At 49.0% G+C, this 20,786-nt stretch overlaps 1 protein-coding gene across 17 annotated transcripts in view; it reads right to left on the bottom strand.

Annotated features, from left to right (window-relative positions):
• PPFIBP1 (PPFIB scaffold protein 1) overlaps positions 1-20,581 on the bottom strand; it is a 68,608-nt gene extending 48,027 nt beyond the window's left edge. For 5 of the 17 annotated variants that reach the window (XM_077266922.1, XM_077266925.1, XM_077266926.1 and 2 more), the window contains exons 1-3: positions 20,459-20,579; positions 2,957-3,040; positions 2,121-2,329 (exon numbers count right to left, since the gene is read on the bottom strand). In XM_077266922.1, coding sequence (XP_077123037.1) covers positions 2,121-2,329; positions 2,957-3,020 — 273 coding nt within the window. In that variant the 5' untranslated portion in view covers positions 3,021-3,040; positions 20,459-20,579. Of the gene's footprint in view, positions 1-2,120; positions 2,330-2,956; positions 3,041-10,180; positions 10,299-20,183; positions 20,294-20,458 lie in introns of those variants that run through there. The other 12 variants (XM_077266916.1, XM_077266915.1, XM_077266917.1 and 9 more) reach the window with 7 other exon arrangements.
• Between the last annotated feature and the right edge of the window lie 205 nt (positions 20,582-20,786).

Here is a 20,786-nt window from a genome sequence, read left to right as displayed (position 1 = left end):
TTAAAGCTTTCCTAGCCCTGCCCCTGAGGAGCATGATTAACAAACCACTCCCTTTTACAAACTAGTCTCCGCCCATCTGATGATGAGGCATAATTTCATGAAGATTTCAGAGGCATCAGCCAGATGTCCTTTTGTCAAGAGCCTCCCAGATGTTTGCATTTGCAAATTAAAAAAACAAAACCTGTTCTATACCCACCCCTGCAGAGCGTGATTATCAAACCACTGCCCTCTAAAACCGTCTCCACACCCCTTGAAAGCATTATTAGATGTCGAGGCCTAGGTTCATGAACATTTTGGGAGGCATCAGTGAGAGGTCCTTTTAACAAGAGCCTCCCAGATGTTAGCAAGTAAAAAAATTTGTTTTAAACAGTTGTCCTAGCCCCGCCCCTGCAGAGCGTAATTAATCCACTTCCCTCTAAATACAGTCTCCACATCCCTGAATGATTAGATGTTGAGAAAGGTTTTGCAGGCATCAGCGAATAGCCCCTTTATAAAGAAATTCCCGGATGTTTGCAGGAAGACTTTTTTTTCTTAAAGCTGCCCTATGAAGTAGCCAAGTCTTTGCTCCACCCCTGCAGAGCTTTATCTGCCAGTTTCAGCCAATCATGTATAGGGAACCTTATTCCAAAACAGATATATATCCAAAAAAGTGACATCACTTACAAAGGAAAAAGCCAAGTTCTCCTACTGTCCACACTAAACAGGGACAAACACTAAGGGGGCCCCCTTATGAGATTCGGGCCCTTAGAGGCAGATTTGGTCGCTCTATCTAAATGGCCTCTATGTAATACAACACATCCACTATAAGGGTACGTTCACACTTTTTTGCTGCTTTTTTTTGCTGCTTTTTTTTATGCTAATTTTCAGCTGCTTTTTACAGTACCAGTAAAGCCTATGAGATTTCAGAAATCTCATGCACACACGTTGGTTTTTTGTTTGATCAGTATTTTCTGCTTTGCTGCTTTTTTTGGACATAGGGCATGTCACTTCTTTCAGCGTTTTTGCTGCGTTTTTGCAGCGTTTTTTCACCCATTGACTTGAATGGGTGATGATAAAAACGCTGCAAAAACGCTGCAAAAACGCATGTAGCATTATTTGCTGCTTTTTTTGTGCAGAAAATCATGGCCAGCAGGAAGGGATCTCACAGCCAAGAGCTTAGGGGTGTGGTTAGTGAGGTGTGAAGAGCCATTGTGAGCCATTGTGAGGTGTGAAGAGCCATTGTGAGGTGTCCTAGCAGCTGAAAATTGGCATAAAAAAGCAGCAAAAAACTGCAGCAAAAATCTGCAGCAAAAAACTGCAGCAAAAATCTGCAGCAAAAAAGTCCTGTGTGAACGTACCCAAAAAACGCACCAAATACGCACCAAAATAACGCACCTAAATTAGCATAAAAAAAAGCAGCAAAAAAAAGCAAAAAAGTCCTGTGTGAACGTACCCTAAAGGCTTCGGCCGCTCTCTATTTTCATGAGTTGAGAGAAGACAACTAGGGGTTGGGAGAAAGGATATAAACAGGAAACCACAAAGTGACGACGATCTGCGGGATCACAGGTCAGCGAGATTCTTGAAGAGCACAGATCCGGTTCACAGGAGAACTTGGCAGCCGAGGACTGAGAGGAAACAGTCCCGGTCCCCTCACATCTGTGTCAGCGGAGCGATAATGTGATAATTAGGAGGCGCTAATTGGAGAAAAGACGGGAGAAACGCGAGAAAGAAGTGAAGGCGCGGAGAGGCCAGGAATATTCACACCACGCGAGTACGGCGGGCGACGTGCCGCAGCTTGTCTGCAGATTATCTCAGGACACGCACAGACTCGGGAGGGGGGGAAGAAACTGATCGCCGGGGAGGTCACCAGAGCTTCTATACGCCTCTCCTGAAATACTTTGTGCTGCTGGGAAGAATTGCTTTTCCTCCTGGATACGTCTCAAGACACCGGCCCCTACCACATGCAAGTCTTGACCATCGTTGCGGGGACAGGTCAGTCTCGGCGGCACATTGGATCAAAACACATCGATCCTGAAATCCTCTGTGCCACAGTGGACCATTCTCTTGCCCTTATATCCCTCCTGATGTATAGACACCGCCCCCGAGGAGTTTTTTTTTCTTTTTTGGTGGGGGTCTCTTACCAGCATCTGACTCTGCAGCCACTCGGCCAGGACCTCCGCGGTGGAGTCGGGCACCTGGCACCTCAGCCCGTCCCTCTCGTCGGTGTCCATCATCTCCAGCATCCCCCGCAGGTCCTCGATCAGGTGCAGCACCCGGAGGCTGCCCATGAAGGGCGAGGTCGGAGACTGACAGTCGAAGAGGCCGTTGGAGTATTCCAGAGCCTTGGAGCCTGTGAGGGAGAAGAGGAGGGAATTAAAGGGACGGTGCCTCCATACACACTCTGCTGAATTAGCTCCTGGGCGACTAATATCCGGAGCAGCGATCGCTGCACCCGCTCCACGCAACACCCACCTGCTCACCCTTAAATACCAGGCCCCCAAATAATCCATCCCCCGTCCTGGACCCGTGAGCTAACACTCTGACCGGAGGAAAGAGAGGAATCTCGCAAAGATCAGGAAACAACAGCTTAAAGGGAAGTCCCACAAGTTACAGTCATCACCTCTACACAGTAAAGGGAGCAGGGGTCTGACCATGGGGACCCTACTGATCATGTGTAAATGGAGCAATGGTGTCCATGTCTGACCTTCCCTCCATTCACTTCTATGGAAGCAGTAGTGCTCATGTGTGACCACCCCTCCATTCACTACCATGGAAGCAGTAGTGCTCATGTGTGACCACCCCCTCCATTCACTACTGTGGGAGTAGTGCGCATGTTGACCACCCCTCCATTCCCTTCTATGGTAGCGGTACTGCGCATGCGTGACTTAGGTGGGGGACACGGGACCCATATTTCGGAGCTCGCCAGGGGGTCCTAGTATCACATTTTTCGGTGATCTGACGCAAGACGGCGACTCACCAGCGATGATGCCGTCCATCTGCTCCAAGGCGGCGGCCAACATGTCACTGGCGTCGGTCATCATCCTGCTGCCGGCGATCACTCCTGGAAGAGAAGAATCCGCAATCAAGAGAACAGGCATTATACTCATGAAACAGAGAGCTCAGGATGAACGCCAGGCAGACACCCCGCTGTGAGGAGACGCAGGCCTTCATCGGGGCTGCGATCATCCCCGGAGATAAGAGCCCGGACCTGTCAGGACTGACGGCTCCCGGGGGCCCCTTTACAACTGTGTTTGGATTAAGATCGAGATGAAGCACAAATATAACCTTGTAAGGAGGGAGAGAAGAAGGGTCCGACGAGGACGGAGGAGACAAGCGGCGGATTCACAGCGGGGGGAGGAAACTGAAGCCTTATACTGCACATTATACCCCAGAGCTGCACTCACTATTCTGCTGCTCCTTGCAGTACCACCTCTCACCACAGATGGCAGCAGCTCAGTTTCAGAAGACCTCGATCTCCCAGAACCACGATCAATCGAGATCTGATCAAACACTGGTTTCTGGAGTAATATATCTGGCAGATTGCTTCGATATCGCAGATTCCTCATATTAAAGGGCTCAGAAAGCTTTACCAAATAATTACTGTGCTAAAAAAAAGAAAAAAAATCAGAGCCCCTTTAAATGGAGGCACGTGCGAGCGGATTTTGGCATGGACACACCCATAGGGTTTATTAATGGGTGCGACACTGTCCCTGCATGAAAGCAACAGGGAGGAGGCGAAAATATTTGTCTTTTCGGCATCAAAGCGAGCGCACGTATCGGGGAGCGCACAGCAAGGGGTTAAAGAGATGGAAACAGAATAACAAAAACATGAAATGATACAAAATAGACACAAAATTGTTTATGTCTTAAAGGGCCGGTAACCTCAAAGTAGCCAAAAACAAGGTAGTTGTAAGAGAAGCAATTATTAAGGAACTCGGAGGAGATAAGTAGGGTCCACATGACTAAGTGGAGCTCCCCTTTAAGGTCTTCCGCGTAATGGAGTTCTTATTCATCACATCAGGAAGAAAAGCCGAGAGTATGCCGTCCGCCCTCCGGGGACAGAACTCTGCGGATGACGAGCAGCAGACCTCACATTAACGTGGAGCGCTTCATCACACAGCCCAGCCGGGCCGCCGCTCGTTATGTCATTACTGCTTTCTGCTGCGGGACAAACTTTACATTAAAGTGGAAGAAAAAGAGAATGAGAAACCAGTCAAACCAGTCACATGAGCAGAGATTTAATTATAAGATTATGGGATGGAACGCCGCCGGCCTACGAGACCGCCGGGTGCTGGGGCGACTGAAAGCAGAGCACACTTCAGTGGGTGCAAACCCAGAGACAACGTATCGCTGACACCGCGGCTGTAAGTACCGACCACAGGAAAAGGAACCGGACCAGAGAGGTGAGAAGGCAAAGAGGGCCAAGAGGGGTAAGGCAGGCAAAGAGGGCCAAGAGGGGTAAGGCAGGCAAAGAGGGCCAAGAGGAGTAAGGCAGGCAAAGAGGGCCAAGAGGGGTAAGGCAGGCAAAGAGGGCCAAGAGGGGTAAGGCAGGCAAAGAGGGCCAAGAGGGGTAAGGCAGGCAAAGAGGGCCAAGAGGGGTAAGGCAAAGAGGGCCAAGAGGGGTAAGGCAAAGAGGGCCAAGAGGGGTAAGGCAAAGAGGGCCAAGAGGGGTAAGGCAAAGAGGGCCAAGAGGGGTAAGGCAAAGAGGGCCAAGAGGGGTAAGGCAAAGCGGGCCAAGAGGGGTAAGGCAAAGCGGGCCAAGAGGGGTAAGGCAAAGCGGGCCAAGAGGGGTAAGGCAAAGCGGGCCAAGAGGGGTAAGGCAAAGCGGGCCAAGAGGGGGAAGGCAAAGAGGGCCAAGAGGGGAAAGGAAGGCAAAGAGGGCCAAGAGGGGAAAGGAAGGCAAAGAGGGCCAAGAGGGGAAAGGAAGGCAAAGAGAGCCGGGGGGAGGGCCAAGAGGGGGGGAAAGGCCAAGAGGGCCAAGAGGGGGAAGGCCAAGAGGGCCAAGAGGGGGGGAAGGCCAAGAGGGGGGGGAAGGCCAAGAGGGGGGGGGGGGGAAGGCCAAGAGGGGGGAAGGCCAAGGCCAAGGGGGGGGGAGGCCAAGAGGGTCAAGAAAGGGGGAAGGGGAAAAAGGGCCAAGAAAATGGAGAAGGGGAAAAACAGGACTAAAGAGAGTGCGGAAGGGGAAAAGAGGGCCAGGAGGGGGAGAGGGGAAAAAGAGGGCCAAGAGGGAGGGGAAAGGGGAAAAAAGGGCCAGGAGGGAGGGGAAAGTGGAAAAAGAAGGCCAAGAGGGAGGGGAAAAGAGGACCGAGAGGGGGAAGGGAAAAAGAGGGCCAAGAGGGTGGAAGTGGGGATTGAGGGCCAAGAGGGGGAAAGGCGAAAAAAGGGCCAAGAAAGGGGGGGGGGGGTTTGAGGCAAAAATGGGCACTGAAGGGAGAGCAAAAAGAGGGCAAAGAGGGAGGGTGAGAAGGTGAAAAGAGGGCCAAGAGAGGGGGGGGGGGGAGGGGAAAAGAGCGGAGTAAAGAGGGCCAAGAAAAGGGGGAGGCAATAAAAAAAAGGCCAAGGGGGAGGCCAAGAGAGGGGGAGGGGAAAAGAGGGCCAAGAGGGTGGGGGGGGGGGGGAAGGGGAAAAGAGGACCGAGGGGGGAGGGAAGAAGGGGGGGGGGGGGAAGAAAAAGAGGGCCAAGGCTAAAAAAAGGGGGGGGGGGGGGGTTTAGGGCCAAGAAGGGGGAGGGGAAAAGAGGGCTAAGCGGGAAAGAGGACCAAGAGGGGGGAGGGGAAGAGTGGGGAGGGGAAAAGAGGACCACGGATTATTGCCGCAAGGCATAACTGGGAACAGAGCGTTGCGAGGAGCATCGCTAAAGGCCAGGGCTGGATCCGGGGGCCGCCGGAAGGTGAGTATATAACAAATTTTTTATTTTAATTATTTCTTTTTTTTTTTTTTTTTAAACAGGGATATGATGCCCACATTTATATATACGGCGCGGGCTGTGCTATATAACTACGTGGGCTGTGCAATATACTATGTGGGCTGTGCTATATATTACGGGGCTGTGCTATATACTACGCGGGCTGTGCAATATGCTACGTGGGCTGTGCTATATACTACATGGCCTGTGTTATATGCTACGTGGGCTGTGAGACTCTTTCGCCCGGGGCCATGAAAAACCTGGAGCTCGCCCTGGCTTCACTGATTGGTAGCGCATGGCCGGCCGTGAACAATTAGTGATAGATGCAGTTCGGCCACAGCATTTGAACCACGCTTTGCTAATTGGTCGCGCACGGCCGGTCGAATCCTGTATGTACATTGCATTATTCTGAAATATTCATAAATAAACTACATAAATATTATAGAAAACCCGATGCGTTAGAATGGGGCCACCATCTAACAGTAGTTATATTCTTCTACATAGTGGCAGTATTACAGTACTTATATTCTTGTATATAGGGGGCAGTATTATAGTAGTTATATTCTTGTATATAGGGGGCAGTATTATAGTAGTTATATTCTTGTACATAGGAGCAGTATTATAGTAGTTATATTCTTGTACGTAGGAGCAGTATTATAGTAGTTATATTCTTGTACATAGGGGCAGTATTATAGTAGTTATATTCTTGTATATAGGGGCAGTATTATAGTAGTTATATTCTTGTACATAGGGGGCAGTATTATAGTAGTTATATTCTTCTACATAGGGGCAGTATTACAGTACTTATATTCTTGTATATAGGGGGCAGTATTATAGTAGTTATATTCTTGTACATAGGAGAGCAGTATTATAGTAGTTATATTCTTGTACATAGGAGCAGTATTATAGTAGTTATATTCTTGTACATAGGGGCAGTATTATAGTAGTTATATTCTTGTACATAGGGAGCAGTATTATAGTAGTTATATTCTTGTACATAGGGAGCAGTATTATAGTAGTTATATTCTTGTACATAGGAGCAGTATTATAGTAGTTATATTCTTGTACGTAGGAGCAGTATTATAGTAGTTATATTCTTGTACATAGGGGCAGTATTATAGTAGTTATATTCTTGTATATAGGGGCAGTATTATAGTAGTTATATTCTTGTACATAGGGGCAGTATTATAGTAGTTATATTCTTGTATATAGGGGCAGTATTATAGTAGTTATATTCTTGTATATAGGGGGCAGTATTATAGTAGTTATATTCTTGTACATAGGAGAGCAGTATTATAGTAGTTATATTCTTGTACATAGGAGCAGTATTATAGTAGTTATATTCTTGTACATAGGGGCAGTATTATAGTAGTTATATTCTTGTACATAGGGAGCAGTATTATAGTAGTTATATTCTTGTACATAGGAGCAGTATTATAGTAGTTATATTCTTGTACGTAGGAGCAGTATTATAGTAGTTATATTCTTGTACATAGGGGCAGTATTATAGTAGTTATATTCTTGTATATAGGGGCAGTATTATAGTAGTTATATTCTTGTACATAGGGGCAGTATTATAGTAGTTATATTCTTGTATATAGGGGCAGTATTATAGTAGTTATATTCTTGTATATAGGGGGCAGTATTATAGTAGTTATATTCTTGTACATAGGAGAGCAGTATTATAGTAGTTATATTCTTGTACATAGGAGCAGTATTATAGTAGTTATATTCTTGTACATAGGGGCAGTATTATAGTAGTTATATTCTTGTACATAGGGGGCAGTATTATAGTAGTTATATTCTTGTACATAGGGGCAGTATTATAGTAGTTATATTCTTGTACATAGGGGCAGTATTATAGTAGTTATATTCTTGTACATAGGGGCAGTATTATAGTAGTTATATTCTTGTACGTAGGAGCAGTATTATAGTAGTTATATTCTTGTACATAGGGGCAGTATTATAGTAGTTATATTCTTGTATATAGGGACAGTATTATAGTAGTTATATTCTTGTACATAGGAGCAGTATTATAGTAGTTATATTCTTGTACATAGGGGCAGTATTATAGTAGTTATATTCTTGTACATAGGAGCAGTATTATAGTAGTTATATTCTTGTACGTAGGAGCAGTATTATAGTAGTTATATTCTTGTACATAGGGGCAGTATTATAGTAGTTATATTCTTGTATATAGGGACAGTATTATAGTAGTTATATTCTTGTACATAGGAGCAGTATTATAGTAGTTATATTCTTGTACATAGGGGCAGTATTATAGTAGTTATATTCTTGTACATAGGGGGCAGTATTATAGTAGTTATATTCTTGTACATAGGGTCAGTATTATAGTAGTTATATTCTTGTACATAGGGGCAGTATTATAGTAGTTATATTCTTGTACATAGGGGGCAGTATTATAGTAGTTATATTCTTGTACATAGGGGCAGTATTATAGTAGTTATATTCTTGTACATAGGAGAGCAGTATTATAGTAGTTATATTCTTGTACATAGGGAGCAGTATTATAGTAGTTACACTCACCGACCACTTTATTAGGTACACCATGCTAGTAACGGGTTGGACCCCTTTTGCCTTCAGAACTGCCTCAATTCTTCGTGGCATAGATTCAACAAGGTGCTGGAAGCATTCCTCAGAGATTTTGGTCCATATTGACATGATGGCATCACACAGTTGCCGCAGATTTGTCGGCTGCACATCCCAAAGATGCTCCATACAAGGCAGGATGGATCCATGCTTTCATGTTGTTTACGCCAAATTCTGACCCTACCATCCGAATGTCGCAGCAGAAATCGAGACTCATCAGACCAAGCAACGTTTTTCCAATCTTCTACTGTCCAATTTCGATGAGCTTGTACAAATTGTAGCCTCAGTTTCCTGTTCTTAGCTGAAAGGAGTGGTACCCGGTGTGGTCTTCTGCTGCTGTAGCCCATCTGCCTCAAAGTTCGACGCACTGTGCGTTCAGAGATGCTCTTAGGCCTACCTTGGTTGTAACGGGTGGCGATTTGAGTCACTGTTGCCTTTCTATCAGCTCGAACCAGTCTGCCCATTCTCCTCTGACCTCTGGCATCAACAAGGCATTTCCGCCCACAGAACTGCCGCTCACTGGATTTTTTTTCTTTTTCGGACCATTCTCTGTAAACCCTAGAGATGGTTGTGCGTGAAAATCCCAGTAGATCAGCAGTTTCTGAAATACTCAGACCAGCCCTTCTGGCACCAACAACCATGCCACGTTCAAAGGCACTCAAATCACCTTTCTTCCCCATACTGATGCTCGGTTTGAACTGCAGGAGATTGTCTTGACCATGTCTACATGCCTAAATGCACTGAGTTGCCGCCATGTGATTGGCTGATTAGAAATTAAGTGTTAACAAGAAGTTGGACAGGTGTACCTAATAAAGTGGCCGGTGAGTGTATATTCTTGTACAAAGGGGCAGTATTATAGTAGTTATATTCTTGTACATAGGGGCAGTATTATAGTAGTTATATTCTTGTACATAGGGGCAGTATTATAGTAGTTATATTCTTGTACATAGGGGCAGTATTATAGTAGTTATATTCTTGTACATAGGGGCAGTATTATAGTAGTTATATTCTTGTACATAGAGGCAGTATTATAGTAGTTATATTTTGTACATAGGGGCAGTATTATAGTAGTTATATTCTTGTACATAGGAGCAGTATTATAGTAGTTATATTCTTGTACATAGCAGTATTATAGTAGTTATATTCTTGTACATAGGAGCAGTATTATAGTAGTTATATTCTTGTACATAGGAGCAGTAGTATAGTAGTTATATTCTTGTATATAGGGAACAGTATTATAGCAGTTATATTCTTGTACATAGGGGCAGTATTATAGTAGTTATATTCTTGTACATAGGGGGCAGTATTATAGTAGTTATATTCTTGTACATAGGGGGCAGTATTATAGTACCTCTATATAGCTGCGAAGAACCCTTTAGTACGCACGGTGTCAGCGCCATGCACCATATGGCAGTAATCTGTTATTTTACGCCACGGGCCAGGAAGGGAATCTGTGTGGGTGCACCAGAAGCTGCCCGGAGCGGAGCACACAGTTTTCCCAGTGACGGGGCGGCGCTGCTTGCTGCGTGGACTGGTAGGTAACGCGGCTCCCGGTCACTTCATGTTCCTCAGTTTCCTGCGCAGTTCGCCATCACATCCCTGACATACAACCTCCATTACTGCAGAACTGTAGAGAATCCCTCCGGCTTTCCCGGCAGCAGACATTCTCTGGGGCTGATCACTTACCGGCTCGGCTTCCAGCGTCGCTCCCGCCAGCAGCGGCCACGATGGGATCCGCCTATGTGGATGTGGAGGGCTCGGGAATTTGGGCTGTCGGAGTCAGGAGGAGACTTCTCCCTGGAATACCAATGTGACCGAGTGGAGACAACAAAGCAGAGCGGCAGCACAAGGGGGCGATTATTACCAGCGCGCAGGCAGACGCAGGCTATATCTGGACTCCTTTTATTTTACAAGCAGCGCGCTATGATACGGTTGTCTGACAATCGCAGGCTGCCTTAAAGGGACAATACAACATTAACGAAGGCTATAGCTAAATATAGCATGCTTCCAGAAACAGCGCCACACCCGACTTAAGGCTGTGTCTGGTATTGCAGCTGGACTCCAAGCAAGGGAATACAAGAACAAGCACGCGCAATCCCTTTAAGTGGCGTTTGACAACCCTCTTCCTGACACTTTCCCTGGAAATCAGTGCTGACACACGAGGTGGGCGCCCGGGAGCAGCGCTGACACCCAAAGGGGCATATCTCAGACCTAAGAACGAAGGTTCCCACTGGATGTGAGTGAGGTCTCGCTCCTCACTGAGGTCGGACCCATATATCTGTATCTTGTTATTATAGTCATTACTTTTATTCCTGGAGTTCCCAGAACCGGCTCTGGTGCAGCGAGGTCACCGAGGATGTAACCGAGGGACGACCAGTGAGTGAAAGCGTCACAGGGAAACAGAAAAAACAACAACAACCACAAGCTGCGATCCGATCATCTGCAACTACACAACCGTGTGATTAGTACTGGGCCACAATGGAGGAGGCGAAGATACAGAAAAAAGAACGGCGTCACAAATACTGAGCACGAAGGAAAGAAAAATCCGTCACTATTACCGTACAAGTGGCATCATCTCTGTGGAGCGCTGATCCCGGACTGATCCCTCACCGATCCTACAGGGATCAACTGAGCTACAGATAAAGCGCTCCATACTGAGACACCGACACATACTGACTATATATACTGCCCACCTACAGTGCAAATATAACCTACTGCCCCTATGTACAAGAATATAACTACTATAATACTGCCCCTATGTACAAGAATATAACTACTATAATACTGCCCCTATGTACAAGAATATAACTACTATAATACCGCCCCTATGTACAAGAATATGACTACTATAATACTGCTCCTATGTACAAGAATATAACTACTATAATACTGCCCCTATGTACAAGAATATAACTACTATAATACTGCCCCTATGTACAAGAATATAACTACTATAATACTGCTCCTATGTACAAGAATATAACTACTATAATACTGCCCCTATGTACAAGAATATAACTACTATAATACTGCCCTCTATGTACAAGAATATAACTACTATAATACTGCCCCTATGTACAAGAATATAACTACTATAATACTGCCCTCTATGTACAAGAATATAACTACTATAATACTGCCCCTATGTACAAGAATATAACTACTATAATACTGCCCCTATGTACAAGAATATAACTACTATAATACTGCTCCTATGTACAAGAATATAACTACTATAATACTGCCCCTATGTACAAGAATATAACTACTATAATACTGCTCCTATGTACAAGAATATAACTACTATAATACTGTCCCTATGTACAAGAATATAACTACTATAATACTGTCCCTATGTACAAGAATATAACTACTATAATACTGCCCCTATGTACAAGAATATAACTACTATAATACTGTCCCTATGTACAAGAATATAACTACTATAATACTGTCCCTATGTACAAGAATATAACTACTATAATACTGTCCCTATGTACAAGAATATAACTACTATAATACTGCTCCTATGTACAAGAATATAACTACTATAATACTGCTCCTATGTACAAGAATATAACTACTATAATACTGCCCCTATGTACAAGAATATAACTACTATAATACTGCTCCTAAGTACAAGAATATAACTACTATAATACTGCCCCTATGTACAAGAATATAACTACTATAATACTGCCCCTATGTACAAGAATATAACTACTATAATACTGCCCTCTATGTACAAGAATATAACTACTATAATACTGCTCCTATGTACAAGAATATAACTACTATAATACTGCCCTCTATGTACAAGAATATAACTACTATAATACTGCTCCTATGTACAAGAATATAACTACTATAATACTGCTCCTATGTACAAGAATATAACTACTATAATACTGCTCCTATGTACAAGAATATAACTACTATAATACTGTCCCTATGTACAAGAATATAACTACTATAATACTGCTCCTATGTACAAGAATATAACTACTATAATACTGCTCCTATGTACAAGAATATAACTACTATAATACTGCTCCTATGTACAGGAATATAACTACTATAATACTGCTCCTATGTACAAGAATATAACTACTATAATACTGCTCCTATGTACAAGAATATAACTACTATAATACTGTCCCTATGTACAAGAATATAACTACTATAATACTGCTCCTATGTACAGAATATAACTACTATAATACTGCTCCTATGTACAAGAATATAACTACTATAATACTGCCCCCTATGTACAAGAATATAACTACTATAATACTGCCTCCTATGTACAAGAATATAACTACTATAATACTGCCCCTTCTGTTTAGTGACCAGCCGACTTCCTGTGTATATATATATATATATATCCTTGCTGCAGCTCATCCTCCTCCTCTTTGCAGCTGATAACATAGTTACAGTCTGTCTATGAACAAGCCTTCCTTTCTTTTCCATGGTGTTTCCTGCGGTCGCAGCTCATGTGACGCTCACACACAGAGGATGCAGCAGGTTATAGCGCATGTGTAGCAGTAATATGGGATGATACTTTGTTTTTTCCCAGACTCATGGAACATGAACAGAATTCCAGAATTACATGAAGACTGACACACTGTAGCAAAGCAGGATGGAATAAGAGAGGTGGGTGTGAGTACACTGTGGTCAGGATGGTTACACTGATCCTTAAAGTGCCCCCTGTAGCACATGTAGAGTTGGGCCGGACAGGTCCAGGAATCAGGCCTTCCTTCCCGTGGCCCCTGCTCACCCCATATTCACAGCCCATGTCACATCTGCTCAAGTCTTGTTTGTACACGTCAGCCGACAAACTCTCAATTTTGAGGACGTGGCCCTTTAAGAAAACTGAGACCAAACTTCAGAACCCAGAAAGAAGAGGAAGCCGCAAAAGACAAGACCACAATGGATCATTTAAAGGGACAGATACAATAAAGAATAAACTATCAACATCCTGAGTAATATATGCCTTAGTCTCCTGTTATCAGCCAGATAAATATATTTTTTAGCATTATCTTTAAGTCTACACTTTATTTTAGACAAAATTTTGTTTTGAATGATTTAAAGGAGATATTTAACTTGCCATAAATAAGTATTTTCTTAATCTTAAGTAAATGCCGCTATTTTCCTGAATCCGGCGATGTTTTTCTTTTGTTCCTGCGCCTCTCCGTTCCCGAGATATGGCATTAGCTTCCCTGTATGTAAATTTAGTCTTTTTTTTGCTAAGTGGGCGTGGTTATCAAGGGAAGTAGTCAGGAACACGCCCACAAGACTATTTATATACAGAAAAGAAATGGTCTTATCTCAGGAACGAAGAGACGCAAAAAGAAAAGAAAAACAGCACCGGATTCAGGAGAAAAGCGGCATTTATACCAGGTAGAAAAATTACAGATTTATGGCAAGTGGTAACATCCCTTTAAATCAAGTTTTAGGTATTTTGCATCTTCTTCAGTCACATTCAAAGCTGCTTTCAATATTTCTCGTTTACCACACCCCAAAAAAACAGATTAGTTCCTTCTATGTGATATAGGACAGCAGCTGAGAGTTTGAATCCTACGCTGATATCTCCCACTATGCAATGGTGATTGTAAAACCGGCGCAGCTTTAGCTGTGACTAGAGTACGTAATAAATTAACAAGTATCTATTATATTTCTCTTAGGGAATAACAAATCACAATATATGATGACAAGTCAGCTGCTTAATCTCCAGTAGAGGGAATTGCTCATAATGCAATGACCTAACATTTAAAGGGGCAGCGCGCCGTATTTCATCCAGTGTATTAACATGCTCGATAATTACACAACCGGGATGAGATTTCAAAGAAAGCAAAATGTCTAGAAAGTATCAGAAAGCGGATTACGTCTTTGAAGATTACGAAGGGGGCCTGGCTCGTTACAGGATCCTTAATCTCTGCCCCCTCTCACCATCATTATCCCCACCGCTGCGGCTCGGGGAGTGGCCATATTGGTGGTCACCCAGCTTTTCCAGGATCAGACACAGCAGCTGATGTCCTGCACTGGGTATAAATATCCGGGTGACTCGCTTTCCCCAAATAGTCGGGGTTATGTATATATAGGTATATGGAGCGCCGTCTATTCTGGGGCCGTCGCTGTCTGGCGCAGCAGAAACACAGGACGAGCGGCAGATCACGCAGGGTCATAAACATATCGCAACCCCCTAATATCCGCCCTCAACACTTCATACAGCTGAGGCTTTGTTACAATAGGATCCGTGCTGTCGATGTGTTTAGCACGGAGATGACGGGCAAACCCGCTCAATCTTAGATCATGGTTGCAGGCCGACAAGGACACCGAACTCCAGGGGGACGGGGCAAAGACATTGACCCTCTGAGGGGGGGTTTAGACGCTGCTGACCCTCGGGGAGGTAGGGGGCATGAGCCTTAAGGGGGTCAACAACGCCGACCCTCGGGAAGGAGGGGAACGGGAGACGACCCTCGGGGGATGGGACGAAGGGTGAAGAGGCTGACCCTTATGGGTGGGGGCAAAGGCACAGACACTCAGGGGTGGGGAGGGTTGATGCCGCTAACCCTCTGGGAGGTAATGGGGCACAACCCTTGGGAAGGAGGGGGATGGGGTGACGATGATCCTCGGGGGGTGGGGGGACGGGACGAAGGGTGAAGGCGCCGACTCTCATGGGGGGGGTCAAAGGCACCAACACTCAGGGAGGTAGAGGGGTGCGATCCTCGGGAAGGGGGGGGGGGGGGATGAAGACGACAAATGGGGCAAAGGCACCGACCCCCGGGGGAATGGGGCAAAGGCACCGACCCCCGGGGGAATGGGGCAAAGGCACCGACCCCCGGGGGAATGGGGCAAAGGCACCGACCCCCGGGGGAATGGGGCAAAGGCACCGACCCCCGGGGGAATGGGGCAAAGGCACCGACCCCCGGGGGAATGGGGCAAAGGCACCGACCCCCGGGGGAATGGGGCAAAGGCACCGACCCCCGGGGGAATGGGGCAAAGGCACCGACCCCCGGGGGAATGGGGCAAAGGCACCGACCCCCGGGGGAATGGGGCAAAGGCACCGACCCCCGGGGGAATGGGGCAAAGGCACCGACCCCCGGGGGAATGGGGCAAAGACACCGACCCCCGGGGGAATGGGGCAAAGTCACCGACCCCCGGGGGAATGGGGCAAAGTCACCGACCCCGGGGGAATGGGGCAAAGTCACCGACCTCCGGGGGGAGGGGTTTTGATGCCGCTGACCCTCGGGGAGGTAGGGGGCGTGAGCCTCAGGGGGGGGGGGTTGGGGGGGAGTCAACAACGTCAACCCTTGGGAAGTGGGGGGACGGAGCGACGATGACCCTCGGGGGATGTGCGGACGGGACGAAGACACTCATGAAGGGGGCTTGACGCTGACCCCCGGTGAGGTAGGGGGGCACGAGCCTCGGGAGGGGGGGGGACGGGTTTGACAGCAAGGACCCTCGGGGGACAGACGAGGTGGTGCCGCCGACCCTTGAGGGAAGGGGGGACGAGACGACGAATCTGACTTTGGGCCTTCATACAAATGGCCAACCTTTTTGAGAGGTCCGCTGTAAAAATTCCTATGATCAATGTTTCCTATAGGGAAAAAAAGAAGGTTTCAGAAAGTCAGGTATTCTCATTGCCGTGCCCGGCTGATAGCAGGGGACAATAGCTTATGTGCCGTTGAGCAGCAGGGATGAACGTGACCCCCTGTAATCCACACCGGCACTGAGTGCCCCCGCGGCTTCGGATATTTTTTCCTGCCCAGTTATTGAGTCTTCGGCAGGAATGACGAGTATTTTTCTGGAATGCGGCGGAGCGGATGCGACAACGAGCCGCTGTTAACTGTTTAACGACCAAACCTCGCACCTACTGTCAAATTAGCACCGCGGCGTCGAGGAGATGCTGCCGGACCGGAGGGTAAATGACAGCAGCAAATCCCACCCTGGAAACACTGAAGAGGCAAAAATGGGTTAGCAAGAAAATATTTATTAGTTATAGTTATTTTGCTGAAATAAATATAGCATTTTTCTATTTTTGAATTAAGAAAATTAAAAAAAAATGTTTTGGCTTCCGACCAGTGATCATAAAAGATCCTAACAGTGACAGGTGATTGGTTACTTTAGTCGTCCGCGCATTAAGGACTTTCTCAATGAAGTTTAAGGTCCAGCTACGGGTTTGACAGTCAGGAGAATCCCTTTAAGTCCCCACCGTCCTGGGTGAACATATTAATCTGGGCTGATCCCGACTGATCGCTGCGACCCCTTTGCTGTTTACAAAGACAGCGCCACACATCCAGTAGTGGCAGCGTCTGGTATTGCAGCTCAGAAATATATACATACATAGATAGAGAGTTGCAGTACCAGGCACAACCACAGTAATACATGTGGCGCTGTGCCATGGTCAGTTCATTCAGCTGATTGGTAAAGCTATTAGGAGGGAGTCAGACCTCCACCGATCACTCCTATTACAGAACTAGAAAACCCATTTGAAAGGGTTAATCATAACTTGGTGGAGGGGGGTCTTCACCATCATTCAATCCCCAGTAACATGGAGGGTCTCTTTCTCCAGGTAGGTGTCTGATTGCAAAGAACAATAAAAAATACTCATACCCCCGCTACCGCTCCTTTAAGAGCATTATCATCCCCGCTACCGCCCCTTTAGGAGCATTATTAACACCCACTACAGCCCCTTTAAGGGCATCATCCACACGCTACCGCCCCTTTAAGAGCATCATCCACACGCTACCGCCCCTTTAAGAGCATCATCCACACGATACCACCCCTTTAAGAGCAGCATCCACCCCTTTAAGAGCATCCTCATCCACACGCTACCGCCCCTTTAAGAGCAGCAGCATCCTCACTACTAGACTTTCCATTCACATAACACTTTCCTGCCTGCGGTGGAGGAAGAGGAGCAGATGTCAGTCACACAGATAATCGGTGAAGATCCGAGCAGCTCTGGAACCGGAGTAGGAAATTATTTCCCAAGACGGCAGAGGAGCAATAACACCCCCAACATTGTACAGGAGATGGTGAATAAGATGGTGGGAGTCTACCTCCTGCAATCCAGGGGACGGGACCACCACGTGGACACTCGGGGGGCAGGATAATGACACTGGTATTAGGAGTACAGGCTAAAGATACCGACACTTGGGGTGCAGGAAAACGACACTCGGGGTGCTGGATAATGACGCTGACATTTTGGGAATGGGGCGACAACGCTCGGGCGCAGGGTAAAGACGCTCGGGGCGCAGGCTAACGACGCTTGGGGTGCAGGGTAACAACGCTCGGGGCAACGAGGCTTGGGGCGCAGGGTAACGACGCTCGGAGCGCGGGGCAACGACGCACGGGATGCAGGGTAATGAAGCGCGGGGCAGCAACGCGCGGGGCAATCACGCTCGGGGCAATGACGCTCGGGGTGTGGAGTAACGAAGCGCGGTGCGGCGACACCTGGGGCAATGAAGGGCGGGGCGGCGACGCTCGGGGTGTGGAGTAATGACAGCGCTCGGGGTGCGGGGTAATGAAGCTCGGGGTAAAGATGCTCGGGGTGCGGGGTAATGAAACGCGGGGTAACAACGCTCGGGACGTGGGGTAATGAAGCGCGGGGCAACGACGCTCGGGGTGCAGGGTAATGAAGCGCTGGAGCAGGGGTAACAACGCTCAGGGTGATGAAGCGTGGGGTAACGAAGAGCGGGGTAATGAAAAGCGGGGTAACGACGCTCAGGGTGCGGCGTAACAACGCTCGGGGTAATGACGCTCGGGGCGCGGGGTAACGACACTCGGGGCAACGACGCTCGGGGCGCGGGGCGACGACACTTGGGGCGCAGGGTAACGACGCTCGGGGCAACGACGCTTGGGGCGCAGGGTGACGACGCTCGGAGCGTGGGGCAACGACGCACGGGGTGCAGGGTAATAAAGCGCGGGACAGCAACGCTTGGGGCAATCACGCTCGGGTGCGGGGTAACGACGCTTGGGGCAGTGTCGCTCGGGGTGTGGAGTAACGAAACGCGGTGCGGCGACACCTGGGGTAATGAAGGGCATGGCGGCGACGCTCGGGGTGTGGAGTAATGACAGCGCTCGGGGTGCGGGATAATGAAGCTCGGGGTAACGACGCTCGGGACGTGGGGTAATGAAGCGCGGGGCAACGACGCTCAGGGTGCGGGGCAACGACGCTCAGGGTGCGGGGCAACGACGCTCGGGGTGCGGGGTAATGAAGCTCGGGGTGATGAAGCGCTGGAGCGGGGTAACAACGCTCAGGGTGATGAAGCGTGGGGTAACGATGCTCAAGATGTGGGGTAATGAAGAGCGGGGTAATGAAAAGCGTGGTAACGACGCTCGGGGTGACAACGACGCGCGGGGCAACGACGCTCGGGGTGACAACGACGCGCGGGGCAACGACGCTCGGGGTGACAACGACGCGCGGGGCAACGACGCTCGGGGTGACAACGACGCGCGGGGCAACGACGCTCGGGGCGCTGACGCTCGGGGCGACGACGCTCGGGGTGCGGGGCGACGACGCTCGGGGCGACGACGCTCGGGGCGCGGGGCGACGACGCTCGGGGCGACGACGCTCGGGGCGCGGGGCGACGACACGCGGGGCGACGACGCTCGGGGCGCGGGGTAATGAAGCTCGGGGTGATGAAGCGCTGGAGCGGGGTAACAACGCTCAGGGTGATGAAGCGTGGGGTAACGATGCTCGAGGAGCGGGGTAATGAAGAGCGGGGTAATGAAGAGCGGGGTAATGAAGAGCGGGGTAATGAAGAGCGGGGTAATGAAGAGCGGGGTAATGAAGAGCGGGGTAATGAAGAGCGGGGTAATGAAGAGCGGGGTAATGAAGAGCGGGGTAACGACGCTAGGGGCGCGGGGTGACGACGCTCGGGGAGCGGAGTAATGAAGTGTGGGGCAACGACGCTCGGGGTGACGACGCTCGGGGAGCGGAGTAATGAAACGTGGGGCAACGACGATCGGGGTGCCGACGCTAGGGGCGCGGGGTGACGATGCTCGGGGTGACGACGCTCGGGGAGCGGAGTAATGAAGCGTGGGGCAACGACGATCGGGGTGCCGACGCTAGGGGCGCGGGGTGACGATGCTCGGGGTGACGACGCTCGGGGAGCGGAGTAATGAAGCGTGGGGCAACGATGCTCGGGGTGACGACGCTCGGGGAGCGGAGTAATGAAGCGTGGGGCAACGACGCTCGGGGTGACGACGCTCGGGGTGACGACACTCGAGGTAATGAAGCGTGGGGTAACGACGCTCGGGGTGACGACACTCGGGGCGCGGGGTGACAACGCTCGAGGTAATGAAGCGTGGGGTAACGACGCTCGGGGTAACGACGCTCGGGGTGACGACGCTCGAGGTAATGAAGCGTGGGGTAACGACGCTCGGGGTAACGACGCTCGGGGTGACGACGCTCGAGGTAATGAAGCGTGGGGTAACGACGCTCGGGGTGACGACACTCGGGGCGCGGGGTGACGACGCCTGGGGTGCAGGGTCCTGGACGCCTCGGTGTCAGTGATACGTGAGTACAGAGGAGTTGCATTCGGACAATGATGGGGGTCGCTGTAGATTCGGGGGTCCCCACCTCCTGACTCCCCCTTTGCTGTGATCACTATCTGCAGTGCCGGGGACACCCCTTGGTCAGACCCCCCGCTGAGACCCCCGAGCACCCCCTGCCACCACGTACCAGCCGGTCCTGCGCCCCCGGTCTCCGCACAAGGAACCATTGTTCCGGCACCTCAGCAGCGACCGCACCGCGCAGCCTCAGTCCTCGCACTACAAGTCTCAGCACGCCCGGCCGCGGCACGCTGGAAGTTGTAGTAGTCACTTATGAGAAGTCACACACAGTGACGAACCCTCCGCACAGGCGCGGGCCCCGGACAACGCTCACGGCCGGAGCACATGGCTGACAAGTTCCCGGAGCCTCCTCCTCCCCGCTGCCGCCCACAGTCCCGGTGTTACCTGCAGACGAGTCCCGGTCCCGCGCCGCCCGTGTCCCGGAGCCGCCGCCGCTCCCCTCCTGCTCCGCCGACCCCCTCAGCTCCGGACTCCCCGTGACGTCACCAAACCACGCCCTCAGACCTCTCCGGCATGGGAGGGGGCGTGGCTATGTATACTGCGGCCCGTGATTGGCCGATACATCTGTCAATCTCCAAAAGTGACTTTTCCCAAATGTCCAGAATACCAGGATGAACCGGGAAACAGGAAGAGACAGAGACTGAGGGGGAGACAGAGAGGGAGACTGAGGGGGAGACAGAGACTGAATGATGGGGAGACGGAGACTGAGGGG

Source organism: Ranitomeya variabilis, chromosome 5 (genome assembly GCF_051348905.1).
Source record: "Ranitomeya variabilis isolate aRanVar5 chromosome 5, aRanVar5.hap1, whole genome shotgun sequence".
Classification (NCBI taxonomy): Eukaryota; Metazoa; Chordata; class Amphibia; order Anura; family Dendrobatidae; genus Ranitomeya; species Ranitomeya variabilis.
Note: the sequence above shows the minus strand (reverse complement) of the source record. Positions and strands in the feature narration are given on the sequence as shown.